Source organism: Pocillopora verrucosa, chromosome 2 (assembly GCF_036669915.1).
Source record: "Pocillopora verrucosa isolate sample1 chromosome 2, ASM3666991v2, whole genome shotgun sequence".
Lineage (NCBI taxonomy): Eukaryota > Metazoa > Cnidaria > Anthozoa > Scleractinia > Pocilloporidae > Pocillopora > Pocillopora verrucosa.
The window spans coordinates 4,879,156-4,898,635 of NC_089313.1; the positions used below are offsets into that span (position 1 = coordinate 4,879,156).

The following is a 19,480-nucleotide window of genomic DNA, read 5'->3' on the forward strand; positions in this document are numbered from 1 at the left end:
AAAAGAAGGGAAAGAGGAGACCTAACGAAGTTCTGGGGAAATACATGTCTAGAGTTGTCTGCTCCAATAGAGAAGGGTCACTTAAAAAACAAAGGAAACAGCACGCAGAAGAAAATATTGCCTCTTGTAATGCAATATATCACCCGGCTTTATCTAAACGCAAGAAAATACTGATGGGTAAATGGTACCTCATTCAGAATTACATCGGAAAAAAAAATCATCAAAATGTATCCTGGTCTGGACTAATCTATGAAGACAGAAGTATAAAATCGCTTGCAGAAGCGAGAAGTGTTAGGCAGGCTCGTCAATACTTCAAGTTTTAACTGGTTACTTGCCTCTTGTGATATGCACCCCGCGCGAAGCTTGTGGACGCTTTGATGTAGAAAAATCTCTACAAATCGGCTATTGTTTAGATCTCTGATGCTACGACTATCCTTCCTGTCATTCCAAAGCTTGAAATTTTTAGTGTGCTCCGTGGCTTTAGGCCCTCCACGTGAAGGAACGCGAGATACCATTGATGGTTTTAGTTACAAACAAAATTTCTCGAGAAAATTGCTAGAAACTGTTAAGGCCTATTTACACGGCACGACTTTGTCGCATGCGACAAGCTTACGACAGGCCTACGACATGACTTAAGAGTCGTAAGCGAGTTGTAGGTTTGATTTACACGAAACAATTCGTGTCGTAAGCCTGTCGTAAGCTTGTCGCATGCGACAAAGTCGTACCGTGTAAATAGGCCCTTACACAACTACCCAGAATAAATCACTGATAATTTCAGAACGCTTCCACGACAATTTAGAGCTCAAAATATATTTGAGTCTGTCCAAGAGAGGACCGGGCAGGCGTGATACATGCCATCTCACCGATTGCTTTCAAACTTTCACAGTTTATTAGGATCATTAAGTTATTCGAGAATCCTGAGTAGATCTGGCTCACAGCTTATCTCTGGGGTATTAGAGCCCCCACATCAAATTCCTGGGGTAAAAGGCTGAAATTAGCTCGAAAAATGCACTTCCTACAAATATCTCTCACGCTAATAGAATGCGATGGATTTTAATCTTATTTTGTTCAATAGTTGTTTGAACCTTAAGACAATGAATTCCTAAATTTGGGGTAATTTGCTTTCGTTTTTGCTGATTTAGAACAGTTAACCATTAACCGGAACTATTCAAAAAGATAAAAAGGTGGGGATTTTTAATTCTTAATATCTCTAACGGGCAAAATTTTGTATCGACAAACATATGATCACAGAAATAACCTATTATAACACTATGTTTGTAGGCAAAAAAATTTTGGGGCTCTATAAAAGATGCGTGATCACAGCCCTCTGAAGTACATGACCGTTGACGTTAATTCATGCAATTTTTGCCATAAACTTGATGTTTATTCAGTCAATTTCATGGTGGCATTTCAGATTTTGTCTCCACCGAGCACTTAGCGCTGCGCGATGTCTTGGACAAACGGTTTCATCGGCCTCGTCCTGATCGAATAATCTTCTGGCCAAAATAAGTTCCTTTTCTGACCGAACACATGTCTGAGGCACCTTCAGCTGTCCCAGGTGAGATTTTACATCTCTCTCACAGGAAAACAAAGTAAAAAATTCATTTTAACCTGGATACCTCGCTGATACATCGCACTTTGCGTCGGAATATGATACAAACGAACATGACAATTGGAACATGACAATTAAGCCCCTTTTCTTAATAGCTTAAACAAGTTGAATTTAAAATACGTAAGTCGAACTTCTCCGGTAAAAGAATCAGTGCAGACTGAGACTACATAGGAGGGGAATACACGCGTTCATTAGTCTTTATTTACTTCTCGTTACAACAATGTTTACACAATTCTTATCAAAAGATCTCTTAGTTGATGAAAAAAAAAACTTAATTCAGTGTGTGATATACATTTACTTAAAAAAGGCCGAGAGGTGTCCCAGGATCAATTGTCACGCGATTGCACCTTTATTTACGTGACCTCTTCCGTTTCCCGTGTAAGAAATTTTTTTTCCATTTTCAGCGCCTTCATGGGTTTTTTTCAAACATGAACATAAACTTAATAGTTGTTTAACCCTTTATCCCCTGTGGCTGACTTGTATCTATTTTCTCCTTACCATATCCCCCCTGAATCGAACATTAAAGTCAGGAGAATAAAGAAATGATCACTAACTAAAGAAGCTCTTGGTTGTTGGACACATTCTCCTTGTAAACACCTTAGGAAATGTTTAGAGATTAGTATAGAGAATATGCATACTGATGTTAGGGTGTAAAGGCTTAAGGTAATAAAACATACTCAAACGCTTTTAGAAATGCTCCTGTAGACCGTGCATGAAAACGAGGCTACTATATAAAACATCTTGTAACTTCGTTTATTACAGGAAAATAGCACCAAAATAGAACCAAAGATTTAAGACCCTCGTGTAAATCTATGTTCTCGTTGATGTCTTTTAAAAACGCTCATTTAGTAACTGGGCGTCACAAGATTAGTCACGTGACTAAATCAGCATGGAAGTGAGGCTGGGCTGTTAAAAAAATATTCCTTTGACTTTCCTACGATGTCTGAAATGTTTTGCTATTCTTCATAAACAGCATGGAAATTTATGTCAGCTCAAACTGGAAGTTTGGGTTAAATCTCATGGTTTTCAGGGGGAACGGTGGGGAAATCCGTTGTTGCCTATAGAGTATAAAGGGCAGCCTGCAGATAATTGACTGCCCATTAACTGCCAATGATGGAAGGGATAACTTAAAGGATATCAGAGAGCTTCTCGAGGGATCGGGTTAATTATCGTGACATAAGGAAACATCTTTACAACCTCACTTTTTCATGTGTTTTATTTTATGAATCTAACTTTTGTGTAACCAAATTGTTCACATTAGCCAATTGGAGTAAAAATGTTTGATTGCCATGCAGCACCAGTTAAAAAAAGTTAATATCTGTCCTTGACAGAGGTTCTCCATTCTCCTCAGCAAACATTCCATGGCCCTTCACTCTCACAATCCAAATGTTTGTTCAGATTGTTGCATCCTACTCCAAAACATTGCCCAAGTTGGCTTTTGTTGTGTATGTACTACTAACTTATGGATGCATGCACTTTTTACTGCTGAACATTAACACCCTCCCATTTATTTTCTGATTTAATTTTTCAGTCATCAAGTGCATTCTTGTTGCTAGTCCCGGCTTTGTCAAGGTTAGTTGTAGAAAAGCACAAACTCTCTAAGTCCTCAAAGAGGCAGTGAAAGAGGAAAGTGGTACATATGATCATGATTTTGCTTTTTCCTATTATCATAATTTTAACTTTTCAAAGTAAACTTATGATTAGATAAAGAATCTGACTCTGATAGCAACTGTCCAAGAGGGATTTTCTTTGTTATAAAGGACTCTTATCACAGCTTTATTTCTGTCCTTTTTGCGTCTGTTTCATGTGATAAATAAGATTTTCAGATGTAGTTGAAAATTTAAAAAAAATAAAACTTTAAGCTAATATTCAGAATTGTAAATCCCAACAGTTCAGCATACGGTGTGTATGGAAAATTTTCCCATAACTTATACCCTTCAGCTCCTCTTCAAGCACAGAAAAATACATTGCGACTCAGAAAGAAGAAAAAGGAAGGAGTCTTTCTTCATCTTCTAACTGATAGTGAGAACTAAAGTAATTAAGATGTCCTCATTTAATTATTTATGTATATTTTTTATTAGTAGTGTTGAGTAACCAACCTGGTGAAGTAGTTGTTTTAAATGATATTTGCAGGATCAGTTTTGTGATTATATGTTCCAACAAGCTGTAAAGAATGATTGGAAAGCAATCATTGATAACAAATCAAAATTCCTCTTGGTAAGTTTAGATTTAAAAATGTTGTAGATTTGTTATAACTTAATTATAACTTAATTGAACTTGGATAGTCTACAGGACGAAGGCCACATGTCTCCTTTTTTAGGCGGGATCAGCCATTCTTTGCGATCTCACGTAACGTTCCCCCAAGTGTTGCATGACATTCAACAGAGCGGCTGTGAAGGGGACTCCAGGCGAACGATACACGATAAAACTACTACAAAGAAGTTTTTAAGGGTGGGGGGGGGGGGGAAGGCCTGATGAAACACTTGAAGTTCAAGACAGGGGACATATTATTAGAGGGGGGTTCAATTCAATAGAAAGGGTGGCTTAGTAAAGAGAGCGCTTAAGATAGAGGGCGCGGCTCATCAGAGCGTGCGCGACTTTTTTTCCTTTTCAGACTCACTCATCATCGGTCACAAACATTCGCTCAGAGGTGAGGATATAAAGAACTTTCCACGGATCTCGAAATTGATTTAAATGAAATCACATCTAACGCATTGCAGTCGAGAGGAAACGGCTTAATCCATGTGTTTGTTTGTTTTGTTTTGCATGATGTGCAGAAGTTCTGACGGATCCTACTGTCACTGCAAGACTTGCAGACACCAAGGTAAGTCAAAATTGTTTAGATTTATATCTTAAAAGGAAAAGTGTTGGTTGGTTGTTGTGATAAACTTTGGTTTTGGTTTAACGACACTCAATCCAAAAAGCATTCTAAATCACAGGTCTCGTCAACAGTTGCAGTTAAGAGAAATGTCTCGACTTAGTCGGTTATCCTCTGTTGATTTTTTTTTCTCACTTTAATTGTAATAGGCATCAGGCGAAGTAAAAGCTTTAGATAATTTCTTCACAATGTTGGAAACAGAACCCAATAGAGCTTATTATGGTTAGTTCGGTATCATGCAGAAAGAACAATATCAAATTAAGCGTCCAAAGCGATGCGGTTTGCATTAGTTTGTCTTCAACGCTCTTCGTGATTGGTCCGGAAAACTCGCGCCACTCATTCAACCAATCAAATTTAAGAGTAAAATCAATCGCGCTTGAGTCACCCACGTTTTCCCGCGCTTGAAGACGGTTACATGTTTTGGCGCTAAATCTTTCCTTTGCTCAAGTTGGCCGCTGTGATTACTTTGGTTTTGGTTTCATGACACTCAAGCGAGGAGCGTTTATTAGTACACTTGAAACTCGTTGAACCTACATCAGCATCTTCAAAGGAAATGCTTCCGATGGATGACTGTCGAATGTTTTTTTATTTTTCAGTAATATTTACTCACCCCGGGGAGAATATGGGAGATTTAATGACAGAGACGAAGTGGGGGAGGGGGGGAGGGGTTAGTATTCTTAGCAGCTTCATGCCACACAAACTGAGATAAGCACTAGAAATGTGGGTTACTCGGCTCGAGGGCTGGGTTAACCAAAAAAATCCATGTTTTGGTAAAATTGTTCAAATTGTTATCAGAGCATCTTTAATTTCTTTATTTAGCGTTACACATGTGGAGAAGGCCAATGAAGCTTTGGCAATCAAAACTCTTCTTGTCACAAATGAACTTTTCAGGTCAGAAATGAAAAATAACGATATTCTTGTACAGTTCGAAAAATGTAATATCTCAATTCAGCTTATTTTCATCTTGAAAGAACATGTTTTTCCGTTCTGCTTTGTAGTTGAAAATCGACCGCGTATCTAAATGAGAACTCTAGAATTGATTCACATTTTAACTAGTCCCTCAAAGTAAAAATAATGTATCAGCTTAAAAAGTGGTTAGTATTAGAAAATTGCAAAAGGAATTTCCCAGAGTGTGGTGATTCTTTCAATATGTTGCTAGGAAAAGAGGCAGTTTAGGCGCATCAGTTCTTTTAACCTGCGATTTACACTCCGTACGAAGTATTAACTTTCTGGCCCTTTGTCTTGTGAATATTAAAGTGCACAGACATACCAAATCAATAAACGTCAGTGTGTAGATTTTGGGGAGAGTTTGGTGGGTTTTTTTTTTTTTAAATTTTTGCAATGGCGATTCATACTGCTCAAATCATAAAAGGTTTGGTAACTACCTCAAGACAACAATTTTTATGGTGAAATATTACAACTGTACTATTTCTCTCTCTTTTTTTCCTCGAATGTCTTTTTAGGTCGACAGATTTGCCAACTCGTAAAAGATATGTCAAGCTTGTTGAAAGTGTTAAAGAAAATGGGGGCGAAGTCAGGTTTGTTACGCGCTTCTAGTTACTAACGCGGTGGTTTCAAAGTTTAGCAGTAGGACTTGAAAGGGTTTCAATTTGCTTTTATTCAATGCAGGGTTTTTTCAAGTCTACATGTTTCTGGAGAACGTACGTGTGCACTTTTTTTGTACGTTGTCGTAATTAACTAATAATATCTTTCAATATTCGACACAACTTAAGCCTGCCAATCCCTCTCTCCCCCTGCACCCTTTTATAATAAAATATCAGTTGAGTTGTAAAGTGCGATCCTGTCGCTGTAAGAATGTCGGTGTCAGACAAGTAACAAGACAACCCCAACGGCTTTGAATGCGGGGGGGGGGGGGGGGTAGGGGGTTCAAGACCTCACACTCTCCATCCAGTTCCGCCTCTGTTATTACCTGAGGTCCGATACCTCATGGGGAACATAGGTTTTTCCCTTTGCCTCACGCTTGTGACAATACGAATAACGCCTTTCTTTAAATATAACCTTCTTGCAATTTCTAAATATGATGTAAAATTTCGTACAAGTTTATATTTGGGTCTTGCAGAGCTCGGCCAGTTGTCCGGTTTTGCGGCAATCTTACGCTTCCCTATGCCGGACATAGCTGATGATGAAGGCTCCGCTGATTCTAAAGAGGGATTAGTGAATTAATTGTGTACATACATTTCTCAAAACTGGATGTAGAACGCTTTTCGATTGAGTGTCGTAAGGTCAAAAGCTAAGTCATCACGGCGACCAATCAGAAGAAAGGTAGATATCGCAAGGAGCCAATGAGAACTCAAAGGTGCTTCAAGCGCGGGAAACGTCAGTGACCGAGATGCAATTGATTTTACATTTGTATCTGATTGGCTGAGAGGACTGCGTGCGTTGTGTAGACAAAACACGTTGCGAAGTAAAGAAAACCAATCTCAACCATGTTTACTTTCGACACTTGATAGCAACTCGTTCTGAAACACCCAAATATTTAACAGGATATAGCTAAACGGTTATGTCACATCATGAAAGTAAACATCATGACCCGCTCCCAGTTGGCTTGTTAGCTCAGTTGGTAGAGCGCTGCACCGGTATCGCAGAGGTCATGGGTTCAAATCCCGTACAGGCCTGAATTTTTTTCAGGCCTTATTTCCACTACTGCCTAAGTAGTGCACATTACTGCGAGGATCACTTTCATTTATGTTCAGGATATAGCTAACAATATAATAATCAAGAACTCAGAGAGAAAATTTTTTTAAATCGTGATCTTAGATTACCAAATTCCCGTTTATGTTAAACGGGCTTTTATCCCACTTGATCAACGTTCGTGATATCGTTACAAAAGGCTGTGGTCGTGCATCATGACAAAGTACACTTCTAGTGTGGTGCATTATCACTTTTCTCTCGATGTAGTCCATACCGATGTAGATCGCCTCGTCAACCTCATTCCCAGGTTGAGAGAGGATCATGAATTGAGGTTGATTGTGCATTGTGTGGTGTAAACATTATGATACTACATATTTATTAATGATAATGAGATTATTAATGGATGATAAAGAAGCCACAAAGATGGTTATTTCCCAGGCTGTGAGACAGTCTCTTGGGCAAACAGATTTTCAAAAACATTTCAATAAAAAGAAAACTTATTGAAGCGAGGTTCGACCTTCCTCGAGAGCGATTTTTGAGACGACATAGAAACATCGAGCCCAGCAGATTTTGGTATTTGAATTGAAAACATTAATTGAATAAAAATTGTTTTTAAGCGTCATTAAAACAACAAACGCATTGAAAAAAAATTGGTTTGTTGCCTTTTGCCAAAGAATATCTCTATAGCAATTAGTTAAAATTAAAAATTAGAATTAAATGCATTTATATAGCGCCATCCTCCATTAATTGTTCATGGCGCTTTATAATACTCTAAAAACCGTAAAAATTAAAATCCTAAGAATTAAATACACTATAACTACAAGTAAAAACTACAAATCAAATGCACGCTTAAAAAGATAAGTCTTGAGATTGGCCTTATTAAGATTAAAATACCAGCCAATCAAAGGACTTTAGTCAAGCGTGCTAACTGAAATAGTGATTGCCTTTTTCCAAGAAAACCTGATTGAAATACCAGCCAATCACCGTTATGAGATATATTGCAGCCAGCTGAGGCCTTTTTCCAAGAGATTGCGGTTGAAATACTGGCCAATCACTGTACTTCATTTAACAAAAAGCGTACACTGAAGCCCATAACGTGGTTGTCTTTCCGAGAAAGTAAATGTTGACAGACGCTGTTGTGAATATAACAAACTCTTCCGACTTGCAAATATAGTTACCGAACTCAAAAACTGGCTTCCTTCGTGGATGTACCGCGTACCATAATAATAATAATCTTTATTAAGGAAACTTTTTCACAAAAAGAGGTTTTCGAAAAGGAACTCGAAAATTAAGACTAAAATATATACACAAAATTAAAAGAAAAAGAAAATAGTTATAATTAAGAATTACATTAAGAAGTTAAAAACATGTCGCTTGAATGTATTAATATTAGCAGATTCTCTTATTTCCTGGCTAAGTAAATTAAAGTCATTTACAGCATGATATGCAGTTCTTTGTTTCCTCCAGTTCCTCTTAACACTGGGGAGTCTAAGAAATAACTTATTTTTACATGTTTAATTCCATCATTGGTTATAAAAGTGTGACGTACGAAACCAAAATTCATTCGCTTGAGTTGGAACCTTCAGCAGTAAAAGCCATCACCCCATTGAGACCCTCCTTCTACTACAGTGAGCCCATAATTCTCAAATGCGACTTGTTTGGCTTTGACCTTGTAGCCTTGGAACACGAAGTTTCCCCGAATTTGGAGAAATCAGGTAAAGTTGACATCAATACTAAATTAAACGGGAAGCAAGCCTGTCAAGCTTGCAATTGTTTGTTATTTTTCGAAGAAAGGGAAGAACCCAAGCTATATAAAACTTTTATCATTCAAATAATCGCTCGGTGTTAGCGCCCTCTAGTTGCAAGTTTCTTGTAACTGTTAGAGGAAAAGAGGAAACAAAAAGGTTAAAGCAGCGCGAAATTCCGTTGGGAGTTTTCAAGAGAGTGCCTTCCGGATGCGCGGATCCTACAACGTAATTGTGGTCCGGTCCATTTTCTCCAGCTCTCTCCTCTTCCCATAAGAAATATGTTAAACTATTAACTATAACTATTTTTTATCACTGAAAGTCAAGCGTAGTCCTCTCTCTGATGTCATTTGCTTGTTGCCATATTCCATTCACTGTATTTAGTACCTTCAAAGGTAAGACAAGTGATGTAGTTATTTTCGAGCAAATTACCGATCCATTCCGTCCGTTTTTTTACGTATTACAAAAATTACTATTTTGGTCTTCGATCATGCAAATCACACTCGCATGAAAATGAAAAGCTCATGAGTACAACGGGTCAGTTTTCTTGCACAGATAGCTTACCGTTTAAAGACAGAAGCTTTATTTGTACTCTCGATCTGATCGATCTCGTGATGCAAATCCAACCGTTCCAAAAGGGATGAACACTGAATCCTGACGTTTCCCGTTAAACAGGGTAAAATGTTTCATTTTTCATCCTTAGTTATTAAAGTGTGACGTATGCAAATCACACCCGCTAGAAAGTGAAAAGTTCACGAAGACCAGGAGTCGATTGTCACGCACAGATAGTTAATCGTTTAAAGAACGAAACTTAGGTTGTGCTGTGATCGATCTTGTGATGAAAATCAAACCTTTCAAAGAGGCCAACACTAAAGCCTGACGCTCCCTATTAAAAAAAAGAATAAAAAAGAATAACACTTTTCATTTTTCATGTTCAAAACCAAAATACAGTGTACTTATTGATTCAGTGGTAGGGTCGGACAGGAACTAATATTTGGCTCGCGTCAAGCGCGTCATGGTCGAGATACCCTTCACTTAAATCTTTGGATACTAGCGGCGGGTTCTACGGTACATATTTTCCTACAGGTCGTAATCTGTTTCTTCGTCTGTTAAAGCGCCAGAGTCTCGCATGAGAAGATAAGTCATGACGCTGCGCGCTCAAGAAGAGAGATGTTATAATTTTCTTAGAGAAACTGAAACTTACTTATATTCACCGTAATTGCATGCATAGTATAAACGTGCTTTTCCGCTGAACGGATGCTTTATATCTCTGCTGTAAAATTGCTTTCTTCAAACCTTTATGTTTTGTACAATAGATTTCAACTTCATTAGTTACGATTGTAAAGCAAACTGATGGTTTCCACAATCAAGTGATCATAACCTAAAATCAATCAATATGTTTTCAACCAAATACTTCAGATAGGTAAGCTCATTACTTGATGATAAACTGCTAGCACAACATTTTCAAATGTTTCCAGAACGTTTTAGTAGAAGGTTTACCAATCCTTTCTTGTTTGTTGTTGTTTTTTTAAGAAACCCGCCACCTTTAAAAACCCTCTAATTGATGGCGCAAGCCCGCGACGCATGACCATTAGTCAAGAGCGCGTTTTTTGTTTTTTTTTCACTTGATAAGATGAACAAACGAAACAGCTAGATCAAAAGTCACTTGGATAACAGTTGACTTTCTCAGTGTGACAGTCACACAGTCCGTTTTCGAAAAACTGTACAGGTCAAACTTATTTGACAAGTTTTACCGAATGTGATCCGTTAATGTGCTCCAGTTGTACTTATCCACGCCTCTTCTTCACTTCTTTTTGCGTTAAGTCGATATTTTGAATTCTAACACTTTCAGCTCGTTTAAAGAAGTTTCCAGGTGTAATCGACTCAGCCCGTTTTTGTAACTTCCCGTATGGGTTCCTGTTTGTAGTGACTCATTATGAATCCAGATTAGCGAATCATTTGGTTAACTTGTGTTACTAAAAGTAATGTTTCCCTAATAACAGGAGATGATGGCAATGGAAACCAAACGACAGACGGAAGCCATGATACCTTTCATGTACATCGCGTTAGCATTTGCCCTGTTCCTGTTCAACTCAGGTCGCATTCAGAAAGCCATTGAGATATGGAACGAATGTTTGGTTTTAATAAATAAAACCGATCAAAACAGCAAAGGCCAATTTACCTCACTACTGCTACTAATTTACAAGGCCACTTATATTGCTCTTTTCAGCGCTTATCGTAGTATCTCTGACTACATCAGTGCGGAAAGATACGGCATGAAACTGCTTGTCTTACTCAGCGAGACAAGTGACAGAAAAGGAGAGGCATCATGTTACGGAAACCTGGGTACTGTGTTTCGGTCGCTCGGGCAATACGACAAGGCTAAAGAGTATCTTCAAAAAGCGCTTCTCATCAGAACTGAGATTGGCGACAGAGAAGGAGTAGCAGTTGAATACGGAAACCTAGGTACTGTGTTTCATTCCCTCGGACAATACGACAAGGCTAAAGAGTATCTTCAAAAAGCGCTTCTCATCAGAACTGAGATTGGCGACAGAGGAGGAGAAGCAGCTGACTACGGAAACCTAGGTAGTGTGTTTCATTCGCTCGGGCAATACGACAAGGCTAAAGAGTATCTTCAAAAAGCGCTTCTCATAACAACTGAGATTGGCGACAGAGGAGGAGAAGCAGCTGACTACGGAAACCTAGGTAGTGTGTTTCATTCGCTCGGGCAATACGACAAGGCTAAAGAGTATCTTCAAAAAGCGCTTCTCATAACAACTGAGATTGGCAACAGAAAAGGAGAGGCATCATGCTACGGAAACCTAGGTAGTGTGTTTCATTCGCTCGGGCAATACGACAAGGCTAAAGAGTATCTTCAAAAAGCGCTTGTCATAACAACTGAGATTGGCAACAGAAAAGGAGAGGCATCATGCTACGGAAACCTAGGTAATGTGTTTCATTCGCTCGGACAATTCGACAAGGCTAAAGAGTATTATCAAAAAGCGCTTCTCATCAGAACTGAGATTGGCGACAGAGGAGGAGAAGTAGCTGCCTACGGAAACCTAGGTACTGTGTTTTATTCGCTCGGGCGATACGACAAGGCTAAAGAGTATCTTCAAAAAGCGCTTCTCATCAGAACTGAGATTGGCGACAGAGGAGGAGAAGTAGCTGCCTACGGAAACCTAGGTACTGTGTTTTATTCGCTCGGGCAATACGACAAGGCTGAAGAGTATCTTCAAAAAGCGCTTGTCGTCACAACTGAGATTGGCGACAGAAAAGGAGTAGCAGCTGCCAACGGAAACCTAGGTAATGTGTTTGAGTCGCTCGGGCGATACGACAAGGCTAAAGAGTATCTTCAAAAAGCGCTTGTCGTCACAACTGAGATTGGCGACAGAAAAGGAGTAGCAGCTGCCTACGGAAACCTAGGTACTGTGTTTAAGTCGCTCGGGCAATACGACAAGGCTAAAGAGTATCTTCAAAAAGCGCTTCTCATCAGAACTGAGATTGGCGACAGAGAAGGAGTAGCAGCTGCCTACGGAAACCTAGGTACTGTGTTTGAGTCGCTCGGGCATTACGACAAGGCTAAAGAGTATCTTCAAAAAGCGCTTTTCATCAGAACTGAGATTGGCGACAGAGAAGGAGTAGCAGCTGACTACGGAAACCTAGGTACTGTGTTTCATTCCCTCGGACAATACGACAAGGCTAAAGAGTATCTTCAAAAAGCGCTTCTCATCAGAACTGAGATTGGCGACAGAGGAGGAGAAGCAGCTGACTACGGAAACCTAGGTACTGTGTTTCATTCGCTCGGGCAATACGACAAGGCTAAAGAGTATCTTCAAAAAGCGCTTGTCATCACAACTGAGATTGGCAACAGAAAAGGAGAGGCATCATGCTACGGAAACCTAGGTACTGTGTTTCATTCGCTCGGACAATACGACAAGGCTAAAGAGTATTATCAAAAAGCGCTTCTCATCAGAACTGAGATTGGCGACAGAGGAGGAGAAGTAGCTGCCTACGGAAACCTAGGTACTGTGTTTTATTCGCTCGGGCGATACGACAAGGCTAAAGAGTATCTTCAAAAAGCGCTTGTCGTCACAACTGAGATTGGTGACAGAAAAGGAGTAGCAGCTGCCTACGGAAACCTAGGTACTGTGTTTAAGTCGCTCGGGCAATACGACAAGGCTGAAGAGTATCTTCAAAAAGCGCTTGTCGTCACAACTGAGATTGGCGACAGAAAAGGAGTAGCAGCTGCCTACGGAAACCTAGGTATTGTGTTTGATTCGCTCGGGCAATACGACAAGGCTAAAGAGTATATTCAAAAAGCGCTTGTCGTCACAACTGACATTGGCGACAGAAAAGGAGTAGCAGCTGCCAACGGAAACCTAGGTACTGTGTTTGAGTCGCTCGGGCGATACGACAAGGCTAAAGAGTATCTTCAAAAAGCGCTTCTCATCAGAACTGAAATTGGCGACAGAAAAGGAGTAGCAGCTGCCTACGGAAACCTAGGTACTGTGTTTGAGTCGCTCGGGCAATACGACAAGGCTAAAGAGTATCTTCAAAAAGCGCTTCTCATCAGAACTGAGATTGGCGACAGAGAAGGAGAGGCATCATGCTACGGAAACCTAGGTGATGTGTTTCTTTTGCTCGGGCAATACGACAAGGCTAAAGAGTATCTCCAAAAAGCGCTTCTCATCAGAACTGAGATTGGCGACAGAGGAGGAGAAGCAGCTCACTACGCAAGCCTAGGTACTGTGTTTAGGTTGCTCGGGCAATACGACAAGGCTAAAGAGTATTATCAAAAAGCGCTTAATATCCAAACTGAAATCGGTGATAAGCGAGGGGAGGCAGTAGCTCTTGCATATCTTGGAAGTATGTCCAGAACTGCTGGAGATTATGAAGCTTCGGAAGTATGCTTGGAGAAAGCTTTATCCATATCTAGAGATATTGGAGATAGAAGGAGCGTGTTCCAAATTCTTCAAGAATACGCCATTTTGTATTTATTTCAAAATAAAGTCGAAGACTCCCTTTCGTGTCTTCAACTTTGCATTGAAAAGTATGAGGAGCTCAGATCTTTCTTGGGCGCCAGTGATCAGTTCAAAACATCATTTCTGGAGCACTCAGGAATATTTCCCTACAAGCTACTTTGCACTCTGCTTTGTTACACCGGAAAAACTCGTGATGCTCTTTATGTTGAGGAGTTGGGTCGAGCTAGAGGTCTATCAGACTTGATGGTAGAGAAGTACTCGGTTAAAACGCACATCTCTTCTAATCCACAATCTTGGTTTGGCATTGAAAACATTTTTAGAAAGAAACACAACTGTACTTGTCTGTACATTTCTTATTATCACAATCATCTGCATTTGTGGATCTTGAAAACAGGTGGAGTCCTTCACTATAGAAAAATATCACCTGAAGAGAATCTAGTTCAGGCCGGGTTGCCCAAAGACTTGTCTTTGAGTGAATTTTTGGCTAAAAATTTCCGGAGTCTTGGTATTTTGCCCATTGAAGATTGTGAAGATCGGTCTTTAAATATGGTTGAATTGCAACCTCTCTCCCCCGAACAAAAGAGCTCAGCAAGATTGCGACTCCTGGAGGAGGGCGAGGACGAGAAAGTCATTTCAAGTCTATCCTTGTGTTACAAAATGTTTATTGCCCCCGTTTATCATTTGTTTGAGGAGCCTGAAGTGATTATTGTTCCTGACCGCAATTTGTACAAAGTTCCCTATGCTGCCCTGAGTGAAAAAGAGGGAGCCGAATGCCTGTCAGAGACTCGTAGGATCCGTGTCATTCCTTCTTTGACGACACTCAAGATCATTCAAGATAGTCCAGAGGACTATCACTGCAACACTGGTGCCTTAATAATAGGCAATCCCAAGGTTGATGGGCTGCAGCCGTTGCCAGGTGCAAGAAAGGAAGCGGAGATGGTCGGGCGACTGGTGGGCGTTCTCCCCCTGGTTGAAGAGGAAGCAACGAAGCAGGCAGTAATAGAGCGGATAAGTTCAGTGAGCCTAATACACTTTGCTGCCCATGGTAGCGCCGAAAGGGGAGAAATTGCCCTCTCCCCCATTCCTTCTGTCAACAGTCGAAACGCTTTCCTACCAAAGGAGGCTTACATGTTGACGATGACTGATGTCTCACGAGTGAAAGTCAGAGCCAAACTGGTGGTACTTAGCTGCTGTCACAGTGGAAGTGGAGAGATAAAAGCCGAGGGAGTTATAGGAATTGCCCGTGCGTTCTTAGGATCCGGTGCTCGCTCGGTGTTGGTTTCGCTATGGGCCATTTCAGACTCAGCAACAGAGAAGCTGATGAGTCGGTTCTACGAACACCTTGTTGAAGGAGAAAGTGCCAGTGAATCCCTTCATCAGGCCATGAAGTGGATGAGAAAAAACGGCTTGACCAATGTGTCCGATTGGGCTTCGTTTACGCTGATTGGAGATGATGTTAAGCTCGAGTTCACAAACAGAGGTTAGACTCGGCGAGAACAAGTATTTCATAAATTAAAATTAAATTAGATTTGAAGCTGGCTATGACTTACTGGTCGCTGACTGTCGGCGGGGATCCTTTGTTACCTTGAACATCAAGGCTAGTTTAATATATACCTACATATATATATTTTTTTTTGAAAAGTTACTATGGACGCTCTCTGCCAATCACATACAAGTGTTACCCATATACATTTTACATATTGTGCTTGGTATAATTGTATTTGCTTTATATCCTAAATATTAATCGAGTTATTAATAAATTGTTGTTTTTCGCTTTTTCACAGGAAAACATACCCTGAAAAAGTAAATAATGAGAGTTACTTGAAGGAAACAGAGCTAAAATAATTTTAGATGGATAAATTAAATAGAAATAAGTAGAGACAATACTCTATCCGTTATTTCATTGACGTTGAAAAAAAAAGAGCTATCCCAAATTAGGGTACGGAAGGCTTTTAAAGAAAGCGAAATCAGTAAAGTAGTTAGGTATAAAACGAACCACTGAAATCTGGTTTGATTTATTTTTAAGGCTTTTGTAAGATTTAATTGACAAAACATGTAATTTCTGACGTTTGAGGGACATGAGAACGAATTAGTCAGAAATTAATATTCTGACGGCACGTTGAAGAGGTTCGCATGGCAACACGGTAGTTTCGGATTATTTAAGCGTTTCGCGGGAAAATTAAGTCATTCTATGTCGGTCAGTCTTAGGTTTGACTACTTTCTTTTTTTTTTCTTTTTTTTATTTAGTGTAATTTTGATTTACAACTCTCTGTAAAATATCACTGCTTTCATTGAATTTTCTGTGTGATTAGTAGTGTAACTAGGTTTATTTTAGTTACCCTTTCCTCGGGGTATAGTGCTGCTGCATTAGATGAGGAATACGTTTCCACATATTTTTTGGCCACTTCTAAAGAGTGGTTTTTTAGTGGTTTTTCGTATCTGGCGTAGCACAGCCTATTTTTGTATAACCCTTCAGTTTCAGTGAATACTTGCAGTACATTGAAGATTGTAGTAGGATGTGTAGACTACAAGATTGGGTGACTCATCCTAAATAAACTTTCACATTGAATATCTCGTCTGAAAGAAGTCAGAATCTTAAATATTTGAGGAATGATTTTGATGAAGCATCTCAAAAAGAATCCTTGCCAACTTTAGATCTCTGATGCTAGGACTATCCTTCCTGTCATTCCACAGCTTGAAATTTTTCGTGTGCTCCGTGGCTTTAGGCCCTCCATGTGAAGGAACGCGAGATACCATTGATGGTTTTAGTTACAAACAAAATTTCTCAAGAAAATTGCTAGAAACCGTTACACAACTACCCAGAATAAATCATTGATGATTTCAGAACCCCTCCACGACAATTTAGAGCTCAAAATATATTTGAGAGTCTGTCCAAGAGAGGGCCGGGCAGGCGTGATACATACCATCTCACCGATTGCTTTCAAACTTTCACAGTTTATTGGGATCATTAAGTTATTCGAGAATCCTGAGTAGTTCGGGCTCCCAGTTAATTATCCCTGGGGTATTAGAGCCCCCACATCAAATCCCTGGGCTAAAAGGCTGAAATTAGCTCGAAAAATGCACTTCCTAAAAATATCTCTCACGCTAATAGAGTGGCATGGATTTTAATCTTATTTTGTCCAATGGTTGTTTGAACCTTAACAAAACGAATTCCTAAAACTGGGGTAATTTGCTTTCGTTTTTGCTGATTTAGAAAAGTTAACCATTAACCGGAACTATTCAAAAAGATAAAAAAGTAGGGATTTTAAAATCTAAATATCTCTAACGGGCAAGATTGTGTATCGACAAACATATGATCATAGAAATTACCTATTATAACACTATGTTTGTAGGCAAAAAAAATTTTGGGGCTCTAAAAGAGATGCGTGATCACAGCCCTCTGAAGTACGTGACCGTTGACGTTAATATGTGCAATTTTTGCCATAAACTTGATGTTTATTCAGTCAATTTCATGGTGGCATTTCAGATTTTGTCTCTACCGAGCACCTAGCGCTGCGCGATGCTTTGGACAAACGGTTTCATCAGCGTCGTCCTGATTGAATAATCCTCTGGCCAAAATAAGTTCCTTTTTTTGACCGAACAGATGTCTGAGGCACCTTCAGCTGTCCCAGGTGAGATTTTACATCTTTCTAACAGGAAAACAAAGTAAAAAATTCATTTCCACCTGGATACTTCGCTGATACATCGCACTTTGCGTCGGAATATGATACAAGCGAACATGACAATTGGAACATGACAATTAAGCCCCTTTTCTTAATAGCCTAAACAAGTTGAATTTAAAATACGTAAGTTGAACTTCTCCGGTAAAAGAATCATTGCAGACTGAGACTATATAGGAGAGGACTACACGCGTTCATTAGTCTTTATTTACTTCTCGTTACAACAATATTTACACAATTCTTATCAAAAGATCTCTTAGTTGATGAAAAAAAAAACTTAATTCAGTGTGTGATATACATTTACTTAAAAAAGGCCGAGAGGTGTCCCAGGATCAATTGTCACGCGATTGCACCTTCATTTACGTGACCTCTTCCGTTTCCCTGTAAGAATTTTTTTTTCCATTTTCAGCGCCTTCATGGGTTTTTTAAAACATGAACATAAACTTAATAGTTGTTTAACCCTTTATCCCCTGTGGGTGACTTGTATCTATTTTCTCCTTACCATATCATCCCTGAATCAAACATTAAAGTCAGGAGAATAAAGAAACTGATCACCTACGAAAGAAGCTCTTGGTTGTCAGAGAAGTTCTCCTTGTCAACACCTTAGGAAATGTTTAGAGATCAGTATAGAGAATATGCATACTGATGTTAGGGTGTAAAGGCTTAAGGTAATAGAACATACTCAAACGCCTTTAGAAATGCTCTTGTAGACCGTGCATGAAAACGAGGCTACTATATAAAACCTCTTGTAACTTCCCTTATTATAGAAAAATAGCACCAAAATAGAACCAAAGATATAAGACCCTTATCTAAATCTATGTTCTCGTTGATGTCTTAAACGCTCATTTAGTAACTGGACGTCACAAGATTACTCACGTGACTAAATGAGCATGGAATTTAATAACTGGGCGTCTTAAGATTAGTTACGTGACTAAATGAGCACGCACTACTGGGCTACTAAAAATTCCTTTGACCTTCCTGCGATGTCTAAATGTTTTGCTATTCTTCATAAATTCTTCTTCACAGCATGGAAATTTATGTCAGCTCAAACTGGAAGTTTGGGGTAAATCTCATGGTTTTCAGGGGAAACGGTGGGGAAATCCGTTGTTGCCTACAGAGTATAAAGGAGAGTCTGTAGATAATTGACTGCCTATTAACTGCCAATGAGGGAAGGGATAACTTAAAGAATATCAGAGAGCTCGTGAGGGATCAGGTAAATTATCGTGACGCAGCAAAAACCCTACAAACTTCCTTACCTTCCCCCTGCCTCCGTCCCTAGGAGAAAGTCAATCTTTAGGACTTTATGAAGAAACAGAAGCTTTCAAACTGGAAGACTGCCGGCAGAAACAATGTTGTGGAGCTGCACGAGCACAGGAACCTGTTTGCAAGAATGATAATCGAATCACTGCTTCAACAGACATCACAGAGATTCCGATCATTGAAAAGGATTTCTTTCACACACCAAGACAAAGATAGTGCTGACAGACTATCTAACACAGAAGACCATCAAGGCTGGCTGGCAAAACAGGGGACGAGTAGTTGTAGTAGGAGGTCAGAACAAGCGAAGATTTTCTTAGTTCCATAGCAAATAGGAAGGGGGAAGACGTAGAGATTATTTTACATGCCATGGATGCTACAGCCAGAGTTACGACATTCTCTCGACACAGAAGTTTTCATTTTGTCTCTCAGACATTATACAAGTCTTTGCAAGAACACCTCTTTCGTCGCTGGTACGGCAACGAACAATTGAGTAATTATTCTTCAGCCATTTTTTCGCGCCATAGGCTCCGAAATTTATGTTTCGCTAAAAGGCTTACTTAAAATTTAATCTCGAATACCTGTGGCTCTCTGAAATGCAACAACAGGTCTTCCAACTTGCCCTTCCTCAGAGCAAATGCAGGACTGTGGGTTGTGTGCGTGTTTATATG

At 39.6% G+C, this 19,480-nt stretch overlaps 2 protein-coding genes across 2 annotated transcripts; both read left to right on the forward strand.

Annotated features, from left to right (window-relative positions):
- The first annotated feature begins 1,530 nt into the window (after positions 1 to 1,530).
- On the forward strand, positions 1,531 to 6,674 carry LOC136279012 (protein pelota homolog). Its single transcript, XM_066162351.1, has 8 exons — positions 1,531 to 1,558; positions 4,390 to 4,436; positions 4,640 to 4,712; positions 5,087 to 5,138; positions 5,310 to 5,381; positions 5,954 to 6,028; positions 6,120 to 6,151; positions 6,571 to 6,674. Exons 1-8 carry the CDS (start codon positions 1,531 to 1,533, stop codon positions 6,672 to 6,674), a joined length of 483 nt encoding a protein of 160 aa, XP_066018448.1.
- Positions 6,675 to 10,896: 4,222 nt separating this feature from the next.
- Positions 10,897 to 19,028, forward strand: LOC136279013 (tetratricopeptide repeat protein 28-like). Its single transcript, XM_066162352.1, has 5 exons — positions 10,897 to 11,396; positions 11,682 to 12,116; positions 13,464 to 14,917; positions 15,128 to 15,352; positions 18,832 to 19,028. The coding sequence occupies exons 1-5, from the start codon at positions 10,897 to 10,899 to the stop codon at positions 19,026 to 19,028; spliced, it is 2,811 nt and encodes a 936-aa protein (XP_066018449.1).
- The last annotated feature ends 452 nt before the right edge of the window (positions 19,029 to 19,480 follow it).

Bases quoted from the DNA above. Each gene is read 5' to 3' on its own strand.
- LOC136279013 (XM_066162352.1), top strand. From the start codon at position 10,897: ATGGCAATGGAAACCAAACGACAGACGGAAGCCATGATACCTTTCATG. The intron at 14,918-15,127 runs GTAGCGCCGAAA...GTGCGTTCTTAG, and splicing joins AATACACTTTGCTGCCCATG to GATCCGGTGCTCGCTCGGTG. The intron at 15,353-18,831 runs GTTAGACTCGGC...CTCCGTCCCTAG, and splicing joins GCTCGAGTTCACAAACAGAG to GAGAAAGTCAATCTTTAGGA.
- LOC136279012 (XM_066162351.1), top strand. From the start codon at position 1,531: ATGTCTGAGGCACCTTCAGCTGTCCCAG. The intron at 5,139-5,309 runs GTGGGGGAGGGG...TTCTTTATTTAG, and splicing joins GATTTAATGACAGAGACGAA to CGTTACACATGTGGAGAAGG. The intron at 6,152-6,570 runs GTACGTGTGCAC...TGGGTCTTGCAG, and splicing joins TCTACATGTTTCTGGAGAAC to AGCTCGGCCAGTTGTCCGGT.